General features: G+C 45.8%; 1 protein-coding gene across 4 annotated transcripts in view; it reads right to left on the bottom strand.

Annotated features, from left to right (window-relative positions):
* Positions 1–16,835, bottom strand: part of CD86 (CD86 molecule) — a 65,484-nt gene extending 48,649 nt beyond the window's left edge. For 2 of the 4 annotated variants that reach the window (XM_084800503.1, XM_084800501.1), the window contains exon 1: positions 16,681–16,833. Coding sequence is in view for 1 of the 4 variants with exons in the window: in XM_084800504.1 (XP_084656630.1) it covers positions 16,681–16,694 (14 nt within the window). In the remaining 3 variants the exon portion in view is untranslated. Of the gene's footprint in view, positions 1–9,489; positions 9,623–16,680 lie in introns of those variants that run through there. The other 2 variants (XM_084800504.1, XM_084800502.1) reach the window with 2 other exon arrangements.

Below are 16,835 nucleotides of genomic sequence, written 5' to 3'. Positions count from 1 at the left end.
GCATGCCACTGGTCCAGTAGCAAACTAGATAGACCACAGGTCAGGGAAGCAAGGGTAAGGTGGAGAGGGACTACAATGGAGAACAATGAGGGGGTCACTACTCACCCCAGGGATACTAAAGACCAAGCTATTCCAAGAAGACATTCCTATCTTGCCTGCCTACTGGATACCCAGACACCTCATGGAAGGAGCTGCGTGGGAGCTGGGATTAACCGTGGACTCTAGAGGCACAGAGAGATGCACACATGCGTGATTCCTCTTCGCTCCCTTGTAGTTCAGCTATATTTTCCATCTTCCAACAATACTTGAAATTAAAGATGTCACTGCACCATTCGAGATTTCTGGCCTTGGGCCCAAGGGGAGCGGGAGAAGAGCGGTCCCTGCCCTCTTGGGAGCCTGCAGTTGAACGCAGGAAACCTGCACCCATCCAGCAGGGTCGCGCGCCTGACCACCAGGCTATTGTGAACATGTCCAGCTTTGGTCATGCGTACTACCCTGGAGACTAAATACCGTATTAAGAGCATAAGGTGGAGTTTAACTAGGCTGTACAGGTCACAACTCAGAAGTTTCCCACATTTAAGACCTGGCTTCTCCAGGACGTGGCTGGGGGCGAGGGAGAAGGAGGGGCCCGCATCAGTAGGGCCAGGATGGATGGGAGGAGCCTTAGTGCGCTCTGCGTTTTAACAGCTCTATATTCTAGCTCTGCTGCTCAATAGCGTCTAATATCTTTCAATCTCAGGACTTCTCTGATGATCGGGACGGCCTGGTAGTTAGCAAGTAACATAAAGCCTTTCTGTGACAAATGAAACAAATCAAATGAAAAATAAAAAATCAGTGTCAATGCACTACCGAGGCCTCTGTGAGGTCATTTTCTAGAACACAAAATAAATACCCGATCCCACGCTCACGTTCTTTTCAACCTCAGTGTTAGCTGAGAACACTAAACGGGTGCTAAGGGGCTCAGGATCTGCATAGCAAGCATCCTGTTGGCTTATACATTCTGAGAAATGGCCATTTCCCTTAACTGCTCTTTTAGAAAACTCTTTTAGAAAACTCCGAGTGAGGTTATATATTCTAAATGCCAAAGTTGCTGGAAGGCATCAGTCCACATTTTTTTTTCCCTGTCTTTGCTGAGGAGGGCAGAGCACACAAAACAAAAGTAACACATTTTAACAAATGGCGGTGTATTTCAAATTTGAGGAAGCCAAGGATTTGTGAAAGTACCTTATGCAAAAAATATTTGTGCAGGAGTCTAAATAAGACATGCATGGCAAAGTAAAATAAAATAGATCGGGGCGTATAGAACACAGCCTGTATGAATGGCAATGCTTGCTTGTTTGTTTAAGTTGATTTTTTTTAAAGCATCCATTTCACCACAGGGCTGAGAGAAGGACGTCTGTACACTTAAAAAATGTCACTTCTCTGTGACATCTTTGTTACCAGAAGCAATGCACATGATATTGGTTAGCCCTTGAAACATGCACTCATACACCTGGATTTAGTTTTCCAGTTAGTGGTGCAGGGCCACTAAGGTGGTATCTGTCTGTTTGTCTGTCTGTCCATCTATCTATCTGTCTGTCCATCTATCTGTCTGTCTTTCTATCTGTCTGCCTATCTATCTGTCTGCCTATCTATTTATTTTTACAGGTCCTTTCTATTCCCTTCACACCTTTCTATCTAGAAGATCCTAAGTGGATGATGCCACTTAGCAGACATTTTCTTAGTTAAAATCAAACGTCTCTTGTCCTGATCCTAACTTTTGAAAAGGGCCTCACTTTGAGCTTTCTTTAGACTGAAAACAATTTGAAACAAGCCTTACACAGAATGGTGTGCAGTTCTAACGTGGAGTTGAGATCTCGAAGGGCATTTATAAACCAGTGTGACCTTTGTGTGTTGTGGACTGGAGACAAATACTGCATCCAAGTCACACTTTCACTCTGCCTGGATTATTTGCATACAGACAAAAGAGGTTATTTTTAAAAAGAGGTGTTCTCTTGTTTTTGTTTTGGTCCCTTGGGGTGGCAGTGGCCAGCAAGAAGTGTGTGGGTCATTTTCATATATTGGATCACATTTATTGTGTTTGCGTCACCATTCCCTCACCGTTCTTCCTCATAATCTGATTCTATTTCATTTGTGGCCAATTTTGGAGAGCTCATCATTCCTTGGTAGACTATGACATCATTATTGGTGGACTATGACATCATTCCTTGGTGGACTATGACATCAGTCTCCTGGCTATGAGATTTCCTTCCTTAAATGGTCTGTTCCTTGTTCCTCACAAGCTAGGTCACACCTCTGAGCAATACTCTTCACTGTCTAAATCCAATTTTACTTTTCTATTTTTATCACTCATCCTGTGCAAATCACTCTGGTTATATTACCCACTTACTCTTTTCTGACCTCCAGGCTCTTTGAAGACTTTTTGCCACCATTAATGTTGCATAAGCTGTCCTTCATGCCTGGAACCCCTTCCTTGCCTTTTAATGGCAAGTCTCTACTTGACCCCAAAATGAAGGATATTTTACCATTGATGCCTTCCTGCCACCTTTACGTACTCTTTTCTGAATGCCTGTGACTTTCTCATGCTCAGACAACACCTTTTACTCATCTCTTATGACAGTTTCGCATTGTCCAGAGAGCTAGAGGGTGGGGACCATATTTCTTTCCCTTTGTGTTCATGGTACTTGATACGTAGTAGCAGGTCCAGAGTGTGGCTCAGTGATCTGCCAAGCAATGAGGTAGGCTTCCTGAGGTTACCTTACACCTTCATTTAATCTTCACAATGAATGTAAAATGCTTCAAGGATGACACAGCCTGTGAGCTCAGCAGGATGTAGAATTGAATCTATTTTAGCTTCTAGCTGATCTTGCTGTAATGACTGTTGTCTGAGTGACAGGTGGAGGTCAGCATACTCTTGCCCGAATGCTGAACGGCTTGGCACTTTTCGAGTGAGTCCCTTTTTTCAGCTTACAATTTGTGTGACCTTGAGCTGGTGGCTGAATCACAGTTTTCTCATTCGTTTCCTTTGATGAAAAAGATCTAAGCCATTTGGCCACTGCCAGGATTTGGGCTGGCAACCATGGAAAGTTCTCAATGTGGACCCTGGCCATGGCAGAAGCAAAGTGCTCCGTCCCACCCTTCCCACACTTGATATTCCTCCTTTGACTGGCTCACGCTTTATCCCCTCAAAGTTCGGAACCCTTCAACGTTCTAACAGACAAAAAGCAAAACCAAAACCCAAACCCTACAGCTCAGAGACATTAACAACCCATGTGGAGTTCCCTTAATCTGTGGAAATATTTTTTTCTTAGGCCCCCTAGGACTGAGTAAGACTCTCCAAAATTACCCAGTTAAATAAGTAAAGAGACCATGGTGTAAGCTCTTGTACAAATACATTTATAAACATTTAAAAGGCTGGATTTTGGTCACCAGCCCACCCCACCCCTCTTCTCTGACCATCCCCCCTCAATCCCCTCCAATGTCCCTGATGGTCATGAACATTTAAGCTAGAGAATTCTGGAAACGGAGCCAGGGATCGGCCAGTGGACGAGCACGCTCACATTTCTGATTTCTCCATTTGTTTCAAATTCTCACCTCCTCCACTAGTTCCTGTCCACCCTCAAGTCACTTCCTTCCACCCTCTCCTCCTTCCAGGGCACAGGCCTCTGATGAGGAGGCCCTGGCCTCCTTGAGGAGCTGGGAAGACAGGATCCTTGCTTGCATGTGGCTGTCTCTGATGGTGCTTGCTGTGCCCGGGCTAGTGGTCACTCCTGCTTTCCACACAAAGGCTTTCCACCCAGGTCTGGAAAGTTGGAGAAGGGAAGGCAGACAGGTGGGAGAAGGAGCCAGGTCTCCACTGAGGGTGAGTGGCCTCAGCTGACTGGCCAGGTTTTCCATGGAGAATGTGGCCTCCTGCTACAGATGCCCTAATTCTTCAGAGAAAAGTGAGATTTGCATTTATGCAGATTCTCCAGATTACGTGTGCGTGCGCACACACACAAACACATCCGCAATTACTTTTGGTGAAGCTCTTGTTTGATTTGTTCGTTATAGGAACCATTTACGGCCTTTAATTTCCAAAATTTTTCTCTAATTTTTGTTCCTGTCCAAGGCTACTGGCTCTCTCCTGGCTCCTGTCTTTATCGCCTGGTCACCAGAGCATGCTTTGCACCACTTTCTCTATGGTGTGGGTATGTGTGCCTGTGTACGTGAGCACTTGTATTTGTGTGTACATGTATGTGAGTTCACATGGAAGCCAGAGGTCAGTCTTGGGTGTATTTTTCAATTGTTTTCCACATAAGTTTTTGAGACAGGGTCTCCTACTGAACCTGGGTTACTGTCACCATTAGACTGATGTCTATGGAGCCCCTAGGATCCACTTGTAGTTAGCGCCAAGGCTCTAGGATTACGAGTGTGTATCACGACCCTTTACAGGGTCACTGGGGACTGAGTCCAGGTCCTCAGGCTCATACAGCAGAAAATTTACCCATTCAGCCATTTCCTGAGCCCTGAGTTCAACTCTCTACACATAACCCCAATCTTTTTTTTTTTTTTTTTGCTGCAAAAAGTAGCCCCTCATCAAACAAATAAACACACATACACACAGAGACATACACAGACACTCACACACACAGACACACATGTGCATGCTGACATACACACATACACACGTATACACACACACACACACACACACACACACACACACACACACACACACACCCCTTCCATAACATATAGGTAGACAGTTGTTCAGTGCTAAGGTCTAGAGTCAGGCTGCCTCAATACTCACTTTGTGATGTTCAAGACTCAATTTTTATCTGTGAAGAATTGAGACTAAGACCATTTATGAAGCTTAAATAAGATAACATGATATAATATCAGGTAACATGGCTCATGCCAACGAGTAAGAGATTCCGGCTACGGAGATTTGCCATCCCTATGGTGGCCGTAGCTTCTACACAGAATCCCAATCTGCCTCACTCTCACGTCTCCATCATCACTGAGTGAATTAATAAGCAACTAGTCGCAACCTCCTCCTTTCTGGTTCTAGCTCCCCACAGCCTGGCCCCCACCATTCTACTCACGCTTGCTTCATTTGCCTCCAAATCTCTGTGACCTAATGGAGGTCAAGAGGTCAAGGTAAAACTGGTATGGAAGGGCAAAGAACACCCTCCCAGACACTGAGGCATAAAATCAAGGCATTTCATCAAATGCTTACAAAGTTTGCCTTTCTGACTCCTGCAGAAGGAGACCAGGCTGTCCTGCCTCGTACTTACACACAGGACGGCAGTGCAGAGAAGAGTCTGGAGAGAGGCCGACTGGCAGGTGCAGTGCAGGCCCCACTATACACACCTCATGGCCCAGACAGAAACCTCAGACCCTTAGCACTCACCGGCAGCATCTCAGGGTCTCTGACTGCCGGTCCTGTTTAGAAGCTCAACTTCACCACAAGGGCACTTTATATTTAGTTTTTAGTTCATTTTATATGTTTGGGTGCTTGGTCCCCATGGATGTCTGTGTACTGTGTGTGCCTGGTGGGTGAGGAGGTCAGAAGAGGCCACCTGACCTCCTAGAACTGCAGTTATAGATGGCCGGGAGCCACCCACGAGTGCTGGGAGTCGAATCCAGGTCCTGTGGACAAGCAGCAAGTGCTCTTACTGGGTGGGTCAACACTCTAGTCTGACCTCAAGACTGCTTTACACGTCACTGCATTGGGTTTAGTAGGATGATGCGAGTTTACTGTGGATTTGGCAGGTGCTATCAAAGAACCCTTCCCCCCCCATAATTGCACAATCTAGAAGGAGCCACTGAGTTGTGACGTGCTTGCTTCTTCTGTCTGTGCATTATTTCCTTTATAACCACATGGTCTTGTGTCATCTTCTGTCATTAAAATGTTGCTTTCCACTTCATGACTACTTTACTGATGCATCCATTGACTATTAAGCATTATTACCCACTTAGGTTGATCATATTTAACAATGATGTGATATGCATTTCTGTGCATAAATCTGTTTCTGTGTTTCTCATTATTTAATGAGCTTCCATGGATGTGAAATTATAGCAAGCTATGTAAGGATTTCTATAGTAAATAAAACGGCTATTCAAGTATCTTCTAGAATTAGAAGATCAAATATGAGTAGTCATTCATAGAAACTAACACTCAAAAGAAGTCATTACCAGGTAGAGGTAGGGAGCCGAGGCCAGTGACACACACCTGTAAGCCTGCAATCTCAGAGGCCTGAAGTCCTAAGGCAGGAAGGCTACAAGTTCCCGACTTGCCTGGGTTACTAGTGAGTTAGAGGCCAGCCTGGCAACTTAGAGGACCCTGTCTCAACATTTATAAAAGGGGCTAGAGATGATAGCCCAGCTGCAGAGCGATGACTCAGCAAGCACAAAGCCTTAGGTTAAATCCTAAAATACCACACAAAGGACTTAGAAGTGGATGTAAATACTTAAGTCCAAAGGCTTAAAAGCAGGTTGTCATAAAAGCAAGTCTTGAAGATACCTACAGAGTTACCAGTTACGGGGCAGGATTTTGTTGCAATGTTTTAGGCTGGCCCTCATGGCCATAATTAGGAGGTCAGCCACCTCAACTTCTAGGTTCTAGGTAAGATTCCATTTCCTGGAACTCACCAGAAAAGATAGAGCTAGGTGCCATGGAGATGGATTAGCCGTTAAAGCTCTTGTTGCTTTTCTAGAGGACCAACATGCCTTCTGGCTTTCTCAGAGTCCAGCACACACACACACACACACGCACACGCACACGCACACGCACATATGTAAAAATAAAAGGGAAGCTGGAGAGATAGCAACATGCTTAAGAGCACTTGCTGCTCTAGCAAAGGGCCTGGGTTCAGTTCCCAGCACCCTCATGGCATCTCACAACTGTTTGTAACACCAGTTCCAGGGCATCTGACACCTTCTGATTTCTGCAGGCTCTGGACAAGCCTGTGCATAGACATACACACAGGGAGAACACTCATATGTGTAAAATAAAGATAAAAATAATTTTAATTAAGAAGAATAGAGCTGTTGCTGCTGCACCTGAGGCTCTGCACCTGGCGCCCTGCACTGGCCCGCTGGTTTCAGCTCGTTTGGGTGCCCTGGTGCAGGTGATTTCTATCCCTGGGAAAAGATCTTGGGCATCACTTGATGTTTGCCTCTTACTTCTGAGTTCATCCTGGTGGTGTTACGTACCTTTTCTTGTTTTATTCGATTTCGTCTGCTGTGTGTATGGATGTTTTGCCTGCATGTGTATTTATGTATCACGGTGGCCTGGTGCCTGTGGAGGCCAGAGAAGGCTGATGGATCCCCCTGGAACTGGAGCTACACCATGTGGGTGCAAGGTATTGAGTTCAGAGAGGGCCTGTGGAACAGCAGCCAGGGCTTTTTTTTTTCCCCCTCTCTAGGAGACACAGTTTCTCTGTGTAACAACAGCCTTCCTCTCCTGGGCTCATTTGGACCATTAGATCCAGACATAATCCTAACTACTCAATGGAAGAATTGTTAATAAATATGTTAATCTGTTTTGTTTTGTTTTTTAAGAAGAGGAATAGAGCTAAAGGAAACTTAATTTTCTTATGTTAAATGAATAATTTAAATTTAAAATGCAGACAAAGGGATGTTAAAGGCTATGTTTCCTAAGACATTTCCAAACAGCATTATAAATTCTCCACAGCCCTTGTGGTATCATAAGTACTACGAGCCTCATTTTACAGAGGAGGATCCCAAGGTTCAGGAAGTTGGGTGCCTCTTCAAGGTGATGCCAGCTAGGATTTATGTAGAAGACAGTGTGTGTCTGTTTGACATCAGCTCAGCTGAGTTCAACCCCAACATTTATCTCAGACATGATACTGCCCACGGACCAATGCAAGCAGCCACATTCACACTCCTGAGGAAACCTGCACAGATCACTTTTCTAAAAAGAGCATTGGGTTTGATCTATTTACCACTAAAGAGCCCCTTGAGGAAAGAAGCATATTTGTTCATCTGTGGTGTCTTTTCAGTGTATACCAAAGTGCCTGGAACCAAAGGGCTGTGTCTTAGTCACTGTTCTATTGCTGTGAAGAGACACCATACCCAAGGCAAATCCTATAAAAGAAAACATTTAATTGGGAGCTCACTTACAGTTTCAGAGGTTTAGCCCATTATCAGCATGGCAGTAGGGGGCATGGTGGCTGGCAGGCGTGGCAGCAGGGGGCATGGTGGCTGGCAGGCGTGGCAGCAGGGGGCATGGTGGCTGGCAGGCGTGGCAGCAGGGGGCATGGTGGCTGGCAGGCATGGCAGCAGGGGGCATGGTGGCTGGCAGGCGTGGCAGCAGGGGGCATGGTGGCTGGCAGGCATGGCAGCAGGGGGCATGGTGGCTGGCAGGCGTGGCAGCAGGGGGCATGGTGGCTGGCAGGCGTGGCAGCAGGGGGCATGGTGGCTGGCAGGCGTGGCAGCAGGGGGCATGGTGGCTGGCAGGCGTGGCAGCAGGGGGCATGGTGGCTGGCAGGCGTGGCAGCAGGGGGCATGGTGGCTGGCAGGTATGGCAGCAGGGGGCATGGTGGCTGGCAGGCGTGGCAGCAGGGGGCATGGTGGCTGGCAGGCGTGGCAGCAGGGGGCATGGTGGCTGGCAGGCGTGGCAGCAGGGGGCATGGTGGCTGGCAGGCATGGCAGCAGGGGGCATGGTGGCTGGCAGGCGTGGCAGCAGGGGGCATGGTGGCTGGCAGGCATGGCAGCAGGGGGCATGGTGGCTGGCAGGTATGGCAGCAGGGGGCATAGTGGCTGGCAGGCGTGGCAGCAGGGGGCATGGTGGCTGGGAGGCATAAGTCCTGAAGCAGTAGCTATGACAGCTATGTCTTGACCCACAGGCAGCGAGAGCAGAACTGGGCCTGGTGTGGGCTTTTGAAACCTCAAATCCCCGCCCCCTCCCCACCAGTGACACACTTCAACAAGGCCACATCTCCTAGTCCTGCTAATCCCTTCAAACAGTTCCACTCCTAAGCACTCAAATTCTATGAGCTCATGGGGGCCATTCGTATTCAAACTACCACAGGTGTAGTGAATTTTTGAAAGCCACTAAGAACAAGAGAAGCAGGCGGTGGCCCGGACAGGCGCCTTCTGGTGTGAGTGAGTACTGGAGACGTTGTAGCTACGTTGACACGCATCTCCTTCTTCATGGGGAAGATGCCACTTAATAGTACACAACCAGCAGCAGCATAGTTTGGCACTGCTAGTGCATGCTCATTTGCATCCAGACTCTTGCAAACTCCCCAAGTCGATAATTCAATAAATGGAAATCTCATGGGAAGGAGTTGGATTGTCATGTGTTCAATACTTAGCAAGGTAGAAAAAAAGATGTATGAGGATATTCTGAATACTCTTCCACCAGTTTCCTCTGGTGGTAGTGTCTTGCATAACTGTTTTAGTATGTTAAAGCCAGGAACTCCGCAACGAACACGCCACCAAGTCTATTCTAATTCCACCAGTGTGTCAGGTACTCACCTCTCTCTGTGTGGAGTTGCATCAATTCTATCACATCTGCAGGCTCATGTAGTGAGTGCCATCACCAAGATGGAGAGCAAGGAGGTGAAGAGCTAACTCAGTGCTCGGTGTGTCTATGGCTCCTGCAAGGGATTTGGATGAGGATCCCGCCAGCCATGTCAAGAGGCTCATAACTGCCTGTAATTCTAGTAACTCTAGCTCCAAGGAATCCAACTTGGTCTTCTGGTCTCCTTAGCACCTGCATTTATGTCCACATACTCACACACAGACACACGCAAGCACACAATTAAAAATAATGATGATGATGATGATGATGATGATGATGATGATGATGATGATGATTTAATAGCTACAGAAGTATGCAACCCCTTCGAGTAACCCAGGATGAATGTTGATAACTGTATGTCTGTCCCAGGAGCTCCCCCCCCCCAACTTCTGTTTTCCACATCACCATAACCATGGCAACCATCAATCTGATCTCTGTCTCTGTTACCATGGCAGGTAAATGGAACAGGCAGCTTGCAACTTTCGGGGACTGGCATTTCACTTAGGGCAATTCCTCAGAGATTCCTTGGAGTTTTTGTGTGTATAAATAGCTTGTCCCTTCTCACTGCTGAGTATTATTCCGTGATGTGCATGTACTAAAGCTCGTTTAACTACTCACACTGAGGGTCCTTTTTTGGTATTTGGTTATTACAAATAAAGCTGGTGTAAATATTTATCTAGTTTTGCCTGAGCATGGCTTTTCATTGCTCTGGGGTAAATGGCAATTATTGCAGTCACATGGTGATATGGTAAGAGCATGTTTATGTTTGTAAGAAACCACCAAAGATTTTTCCAGAGGGCCTGTATCAATTTAACACTTCCCAAAACAGATTGATCCTGTTTCTCTGCATTCTACCAGCACTGGTGGGAACATTATTATTTTTTAAATATACTGATAAGGATGTGGTAATAGTTCATTTTGTTTCGATAACAGTTAATGATGCTGACCATCCCGCAATGTGGTAATTTGTTATTTATACCCTTCTTTGGTGAAATCTCCTTTGACAGGTTTTGGCTATTTCTTGTTGGGTTGCTTGTTCTGCTTGACAAATGAAAATCTGTTCACAGTGTTTGGTTGCTATTTATTTACTATTTGGCAAGATGAACGTCTTTTTTTGTGTGTAAGATTATTTATTATGTATACAGTGTTCTGTCTACATGTACACATGCATGCCAGAAGAGGGAGCCAGCTCTCATTATAAATGGTTGTGAGCCACCATGTCGTTGCTGGGAATTGAACTCAGGACCTCTCTGGAAGAGTAGTCAGTGCTCTTAACCACTGAGCCATCTCTCCAGCCCCTGAGATGAACTTCTTTTCATTTGTGTTTCTTTGTTTTAATGAGTGAGTAGAGCTAGGCACAGTGGCACAGGCCTGGAGTCCAGCCCCTAAGACAGGGGTGACAAACTAGGTTTACCTTCTGGTTAGTTAAGTATTTTAGGTTTCCCCAACATTACCAGTGTCACACTGTCATTTACTAACTAGCTCACATAGCTAAATGTTTGCTCATGTTTGCTTTTATTAGATCTTTGCTCTCATTAAATCTGATAATTTTGACTCTGAGTAGTATGGGCCTGTGATAATTGGGTTGCTTATATTATGTATTCCTAGAGTAAGGCTCTTCCCCTTTAAAACATTTTATTTTATTTTATTTTATTTATGTGTGCATGTATGTATATTACCTATCATCAAGTGTGTGTAAATACTTTTAAGGAGGACAGAAAAGTGTGTTATAGTGTTATAAAGCTGTAGTGACAGGTGGTCATGAGCTGTCTGACGTAGGGGCTGGGAACCGAACTCAGTTCCTCTGGAAGTGCATCAAGTATATTTGACCCCGAAGGCACCTCTCCATCCCCAAATCTGGACTTTCTTTGAAATGGTCTCACTATGTAGCCCTGATTGGCCTAGAACTCACCAACATACTCATGAGTGTCCAGCAGTTTACAGAGATCCTCCTGCCTCTGCCTTCCAAGTGCTGAGGTTAAAAGTGTAGGCCACCACGCCTGGCCATGGATTCTTTTTGATTGTAGCTTTTCAAGCAAACGCTTTCATACTTCTGCCTTCCAGCTCTACCGTGTTTTCTCTGCCTCTTATTGACATAAACTATAAACCTGAGATTCCAGTTAGGCCCGTTTGGCCACTGAAACACTCAAATAAGCAGATTTCCTTACTCCACAATGCAGACCGGAATCTGTCCTGGTACAAAATACATGAAATGGTAGCTGCACGTTGTTTCTGAAATCCCTTTCAAACCAGCTTTGGTTGGAAAAGAAATATCGACTTCTCTCTTTGCTTAGCTTGCAAACCCTGGAAGAGGGCACGCCAGGTCCAACGGAGTTGACGTTGTGTCATTTCTATGAAGATGTGTGTGTGTGTGTGTGTGTGTGTGTGTGTGTGTGTGTGTGTGTGTAGCGATGTATACATGTGTACTCAGAGGCCAGAGGTATCAGCTTCCCCTGGAGCTGGAGTGACTGTGGTTGTAAGCTGTCCGGCGTGGGTGCTGAGAAGGTCCTTTGCAAGTATGTGCACTTTACAGCTGAGCCATCTCTCGAGCTCCTGACTCTGTGTCACTTTAAAGTTTGTGCAGGGGTCAGGTGTTATTTGGCATCACACTTTCTCCTCTGGGCTGCCTCCCTGGTCTCGGCTTTCTGAAGCCAGCCCCCTCTGTCCAGCTGAGAGCGTTGGAGAGGCCACCATGACTCTCTGGATACGCCCTGGTCATCCCACTTCACCTTTCTGTAGAATCTGACACCATGACTACTTTCTCCTTTGTGAAATGTTTTTGTTCTCCTAGACGACCTAATCCCTTCTTAGTTTCTGTCCCATCTCTCAGATGTGCTTTCTCGGTTTCTCTGGTAACAGAGTACCAAAGACCAAATGGAGAAACAATACAGTTTTTTTTTTTCCTTTCTTTCCTTTCTAGAAGCCAAGGGTACCAAATGAAGGTTATCGACTGTGTTAGCTCCTGAGGACTGTCAGGGAGGACTCTGCTCCCAGCCTCTCTCCTTGACTCCTGGATGCCCCAACCACAACCACCATGTATGTTTTTCCACCCAAGTTTCCTTATCTCATTTACAAGCTTAGATTAAGACACACTTTAATGACCTTGTTTTATCTTCTCTCTGTAAAAAGCCCTGTCTCCAAATACGGTCACATTCTGACATAGGGACGGGTTAGATTTCAGCATAAAATTTGGGAGATGGGAGAAGGGCCCGTGACGCAGCCGCTGGGGTCACCTTTCCCATTACATCTCATGTGCATGTGTCTCGATGCAGCATTTTGGCTAATACGCTTTCTCCCTCCATGTTTTTCTTAACATTTTGGTTTCCGTGATACCGCTTCTGTCCTGGCTTGTTCCAGCTCTCCAGCCTGTCTTTCTTGTTCATTCTAGACTGTTCTTCCTCATCCTCTTCCCCACTGAGGTTTTCCAGGTTCCATCCGGGACTTCTTAGTCCACTCTGAGAACTCACCCAGGAGGATTTCCACCAGAAGCTATACATATGCTGAGGGCTGTCAGTGTCCACCCTGCTCCAAGCCTCTCTTGAGCTTGGCCCTGGCATAGCTTCTGTCTGCTTAGGCATTTTCATCTAAGGCTTACATTCCCTGGGAGCAAATGAACTCACCGCTTGCCCCGCCCCCCCCCACCTCCATCTGCCCCAAGCTCAACTCCAGTTCCTGTGTCCTCCATTACGAAGGATGACACCACACACTTCCATCTTCTCCCTTCTCCAGCTTCCACACATGTAAAAAACCAAAACCAAAAACATGGTGGTGCACATCTTTAATCCCAGCCTTCAGGAGGTGGATCTCGGCAAGTTCGAGGCCAGCCTGGTCTACACAATCAGTTTCAGCACAGGAGGGGCTATGGAGAGAAACTCTGTCTCAGAACATACACACACACACACACACACACACACACACACACACACACACACAGAGAGAGAGAGAGAGAGAGAGAGAGAGAGAGAGAGAGAGAGAGAGAGAAAGATCCCGTGGGTTCCAGGGTTCAGTCCTCCCCTCTCCTACTTCAGACTAACCAGCCTTTACGTCACTTCCTGTCTCCCATTACTCCTTTGCTCACACTTTGTCCTTGCACCTGATTTGGTCCTCAGTTGTCTTCGTTTCATCATTCCCCCCCCCCCCCCCCCCCGTGTTTAGCTTCCCACTGGACTCCACCACTCAATGAAGGCTGCCGCCCTTGCCCTTGGGCCCAGCTTGCTTCAGGTCAGCCCTCTAGGAAGTTAGCCTGGGACCGTCCACCCTAGCGCCAAGCACACTGCACAGTTCTGTGGGGGAGATGACAGGACACGGGAAATCAAGCTTCCTGGAATAGTTATTTAATCTTTGATTAAATAATTTCCCCTCTGTTTCTTAACCATAACCGTATTAATAAAAATGATCAATAATTGTAATTAAGTTCTCGCTAAAATTTTCAGCACTTACTAGAGATTATCACGTTAAAACCTCACAACCACATATGGCTTTGCTGCCAGCCACGTTTGACAGGCAGGACACTGATGACTAGAATGTTTCAGAAGCTTGCCCAAGATTCACAGCTAGAAAAACGTGTTTATGTCGGGGTCTGGTATTCAAATATACAGCAACCACCAAAACCAAAAAAGCATAATTTGTAACAAAAGGCTGTAATCCCTGGCGGTGGAGTCCTACAAAATGTGAGCGATCACAAACAGACACAGGAAAGTCAGTGTAGATACTGGTTTCCTTTTTAAAGATCAACTTCTAAGTTTCTTCCCACAGACATGTTTCAAAGCTCAAACGCACACAATGAAAAGTAAAACCACTCACGCACGCCCCTGGTGACTAGTGTGCACATACGCATCATCGTTTACAAAGGACACCACGTGTCCTCTTTTTCCCATAAGCTAAGCACAGTAGAGATTGCTCTTTGATAGAGGGTTTAAAAAATAAAAACAATTTCATGATATTCCATTATGGGTGTTTCATAAGTAACCAGTCATCTATTTTTAAACAATTGTGTCTAAGATTTTCCTCGGTATATAAAAAATAATGGCAAGAAAAATATTTCCACCATCAAACCCTTACTAATACATACTTTTGTACTAAAAGATGAACTGTTTCTGTTCAGCAGCGTGAACTTTAAAGATAGCTAGTATACTTCAGCAGACTGTCACCCAGAAGGAGTGCGTAGCCATCAGGGGTATGTAAGTATACTTCCCTGTCTCCTTAGTAGCATGGGAAATTCTTGCCTGGTTTTTGTTGTTGTTGTTTTGTTTGTTTGTTTGTTTTGAAGTTAACATTTGCTACTTTGACCAAGAGAAATGATAATTTACCCTTATGATTGGCATCACGTTTATTTATGCTAAGGTGCGACATTGTTTATTGCTATTTATTGTTCATAACTGGGCAGACAACACTGAGACAGAGACCATCTTAGACAAGAACCAAGTACCTTAGGTCCTTAGTTTCTGTCCCATCTCTCAGATGTTCTTTCTTGGTTTCTCTGGCTGCACCCACTCTCCCCGCAGCATGCACAGGCCTATAAGGTCACATAGGCCTGTGACCCTATAGACATCCGCAAGCAATGCCAGCCCAGAGCAGTAGCATCGCTTCTACAGCTCCATTATGACTCTAAATCCTGAATTTTTTTCCCCACATAGATATGAAAATTTAAAAGTACTCCAGAGAGGAAAGAACTTTTTCCTTGGGAATTAATCTCTGATCTTCTGATATGAAAGCAGCAGGGGCCTTTCTCAAACCAGTGAGTGCTGGGTACGTGAGGGCATCTCACATGCAGTGACGTAACACAGGTTAATGAATGATGCTGCCTCCAGCCACCCAAGCAAAAGAAGGGTAGGCCGGGCTGGAGAGATGGCTCAGAGGTTAAGAGCACTGTCTGTTTTTCCAAAGGTCCTGAGTTCAATTCTCAGCAACCACATGGTGGCTCACAACCATCTACAATGAGATCTGGTGCCCTTTTCTGGCCTGCTGGCTCACATGCAGGCAGAATATGTATAAATAATAATTAAATAAATCTTAAAAAAGAAAGAAAGAAAGAAAGAAAGAAAGAAAGAAAGAAAGAAAGGCATGGCTGTCTCTAGGAAGCCTGGGCCCTGGGGACCTGCCACAGCAGATTAGGCAAGAAGGATTTTACTTCTATCCTCAGGAGCCCTGTAGCCTTGAGTGGCATCCACTTTCTCTCAGCTCAGCTGTTAATTAACACAATGATACTGTCTGTCTGGACACCACTGCGAAGTGTAACACTAATGAGATGGCGTTAGTGAAGTGCACAGCGCGCCAGGCATCCCACAGACACCGGGTAACTGAATTACTCCCAATGCCTGTTTGTGTCTTAGCTTGTGTTTTTTTCCTTTCTTTTCTTTTGCCTTACACACAGTCACCCCTGAGAATCTACACAAATACCAGAATCTCGGGTGCCAAAGTTCCCAATATAAAGTGGGGTAGTAATTTGCATACTCCCACGTACTTTAAGTTATCCCTAGATTACATATGATGCCGACACAATGTAAATGAATGACAACAGTGCCTGTTCAGGTTCAGGCACATCTGTAGGCCAGCCGCACTTCTGTCTTAAATGGAAAGATGCTCACATTCGGAGTCCCTGCATGTGGAACCCTTGCATTCAAAGAACTGGCCGGGCCCCTTCTCTGCATTTTCTTTGGCCTCGCTTCTTTTGCCTGCTCTCTATTTGATTTCTTCACCTTTGGACCAAATTAACTCTGACGTACCAAAAAAATAAGTGCCTCTTCTTGTTTCTCATATTTATACAGACATTTAAAATAAAAAATTCCAGACTTAAAATCAATGACAGTAGGTATTCAATATCTGCAACCCAACTGCCTTTGGCTCATCAGATAAGTCTTACCCTCATGAGAAAGGAACAATAAATAAAATAATAAAATAAAATAAATAATAGCCATTGTAGGAAAAAGAAAAAAAAGAAAAGCTTCCCGCTGTGGATACAAATAGCACTCTCCCTTTTCCGGGCTCTCTCTCTCGTTTTAGGGTCAATTAACTAGAGACGTTGCACAAAAGCCTTCTGTGCAGCTCACCCGAAGGACAGAAATGAGAGCACAGTCGCCAGTCTCAGCCTCCACTGAGGCTGCAGCCCATAAGCCACACTGCAAAGAGCAGAAGCCATCGCTCACCGTCTGGGGTCCATCTTGGGTGCTTCTGAAAGTCCTAGAACAAGTTCCACCGCGAGTCTGGTCGTTCAAGCCTGTGCTTCCCGCAAGGAGCCACCCTTACGCATCTGCTCGTTCCCCTGTCTTCCTCGGCAATGACTGTGTGCCCAAGTAGACTT

The sequence above is a fragment of the Acomys minous genome (genome assembly GCF_964271855.1).
Source record: "Acomys minous genome assembly, chromosome: 11".
Lineage (NCBI taxonomy): Eukaryota > Metazoa > Chordata > Mammalia > Rodentia > Muridae > Acomys > Acomys minous.
Note: the sequence above shows the minus strand (reverse complement) of the source record. Positions and strands in the feature narration are given on the sequence as shown.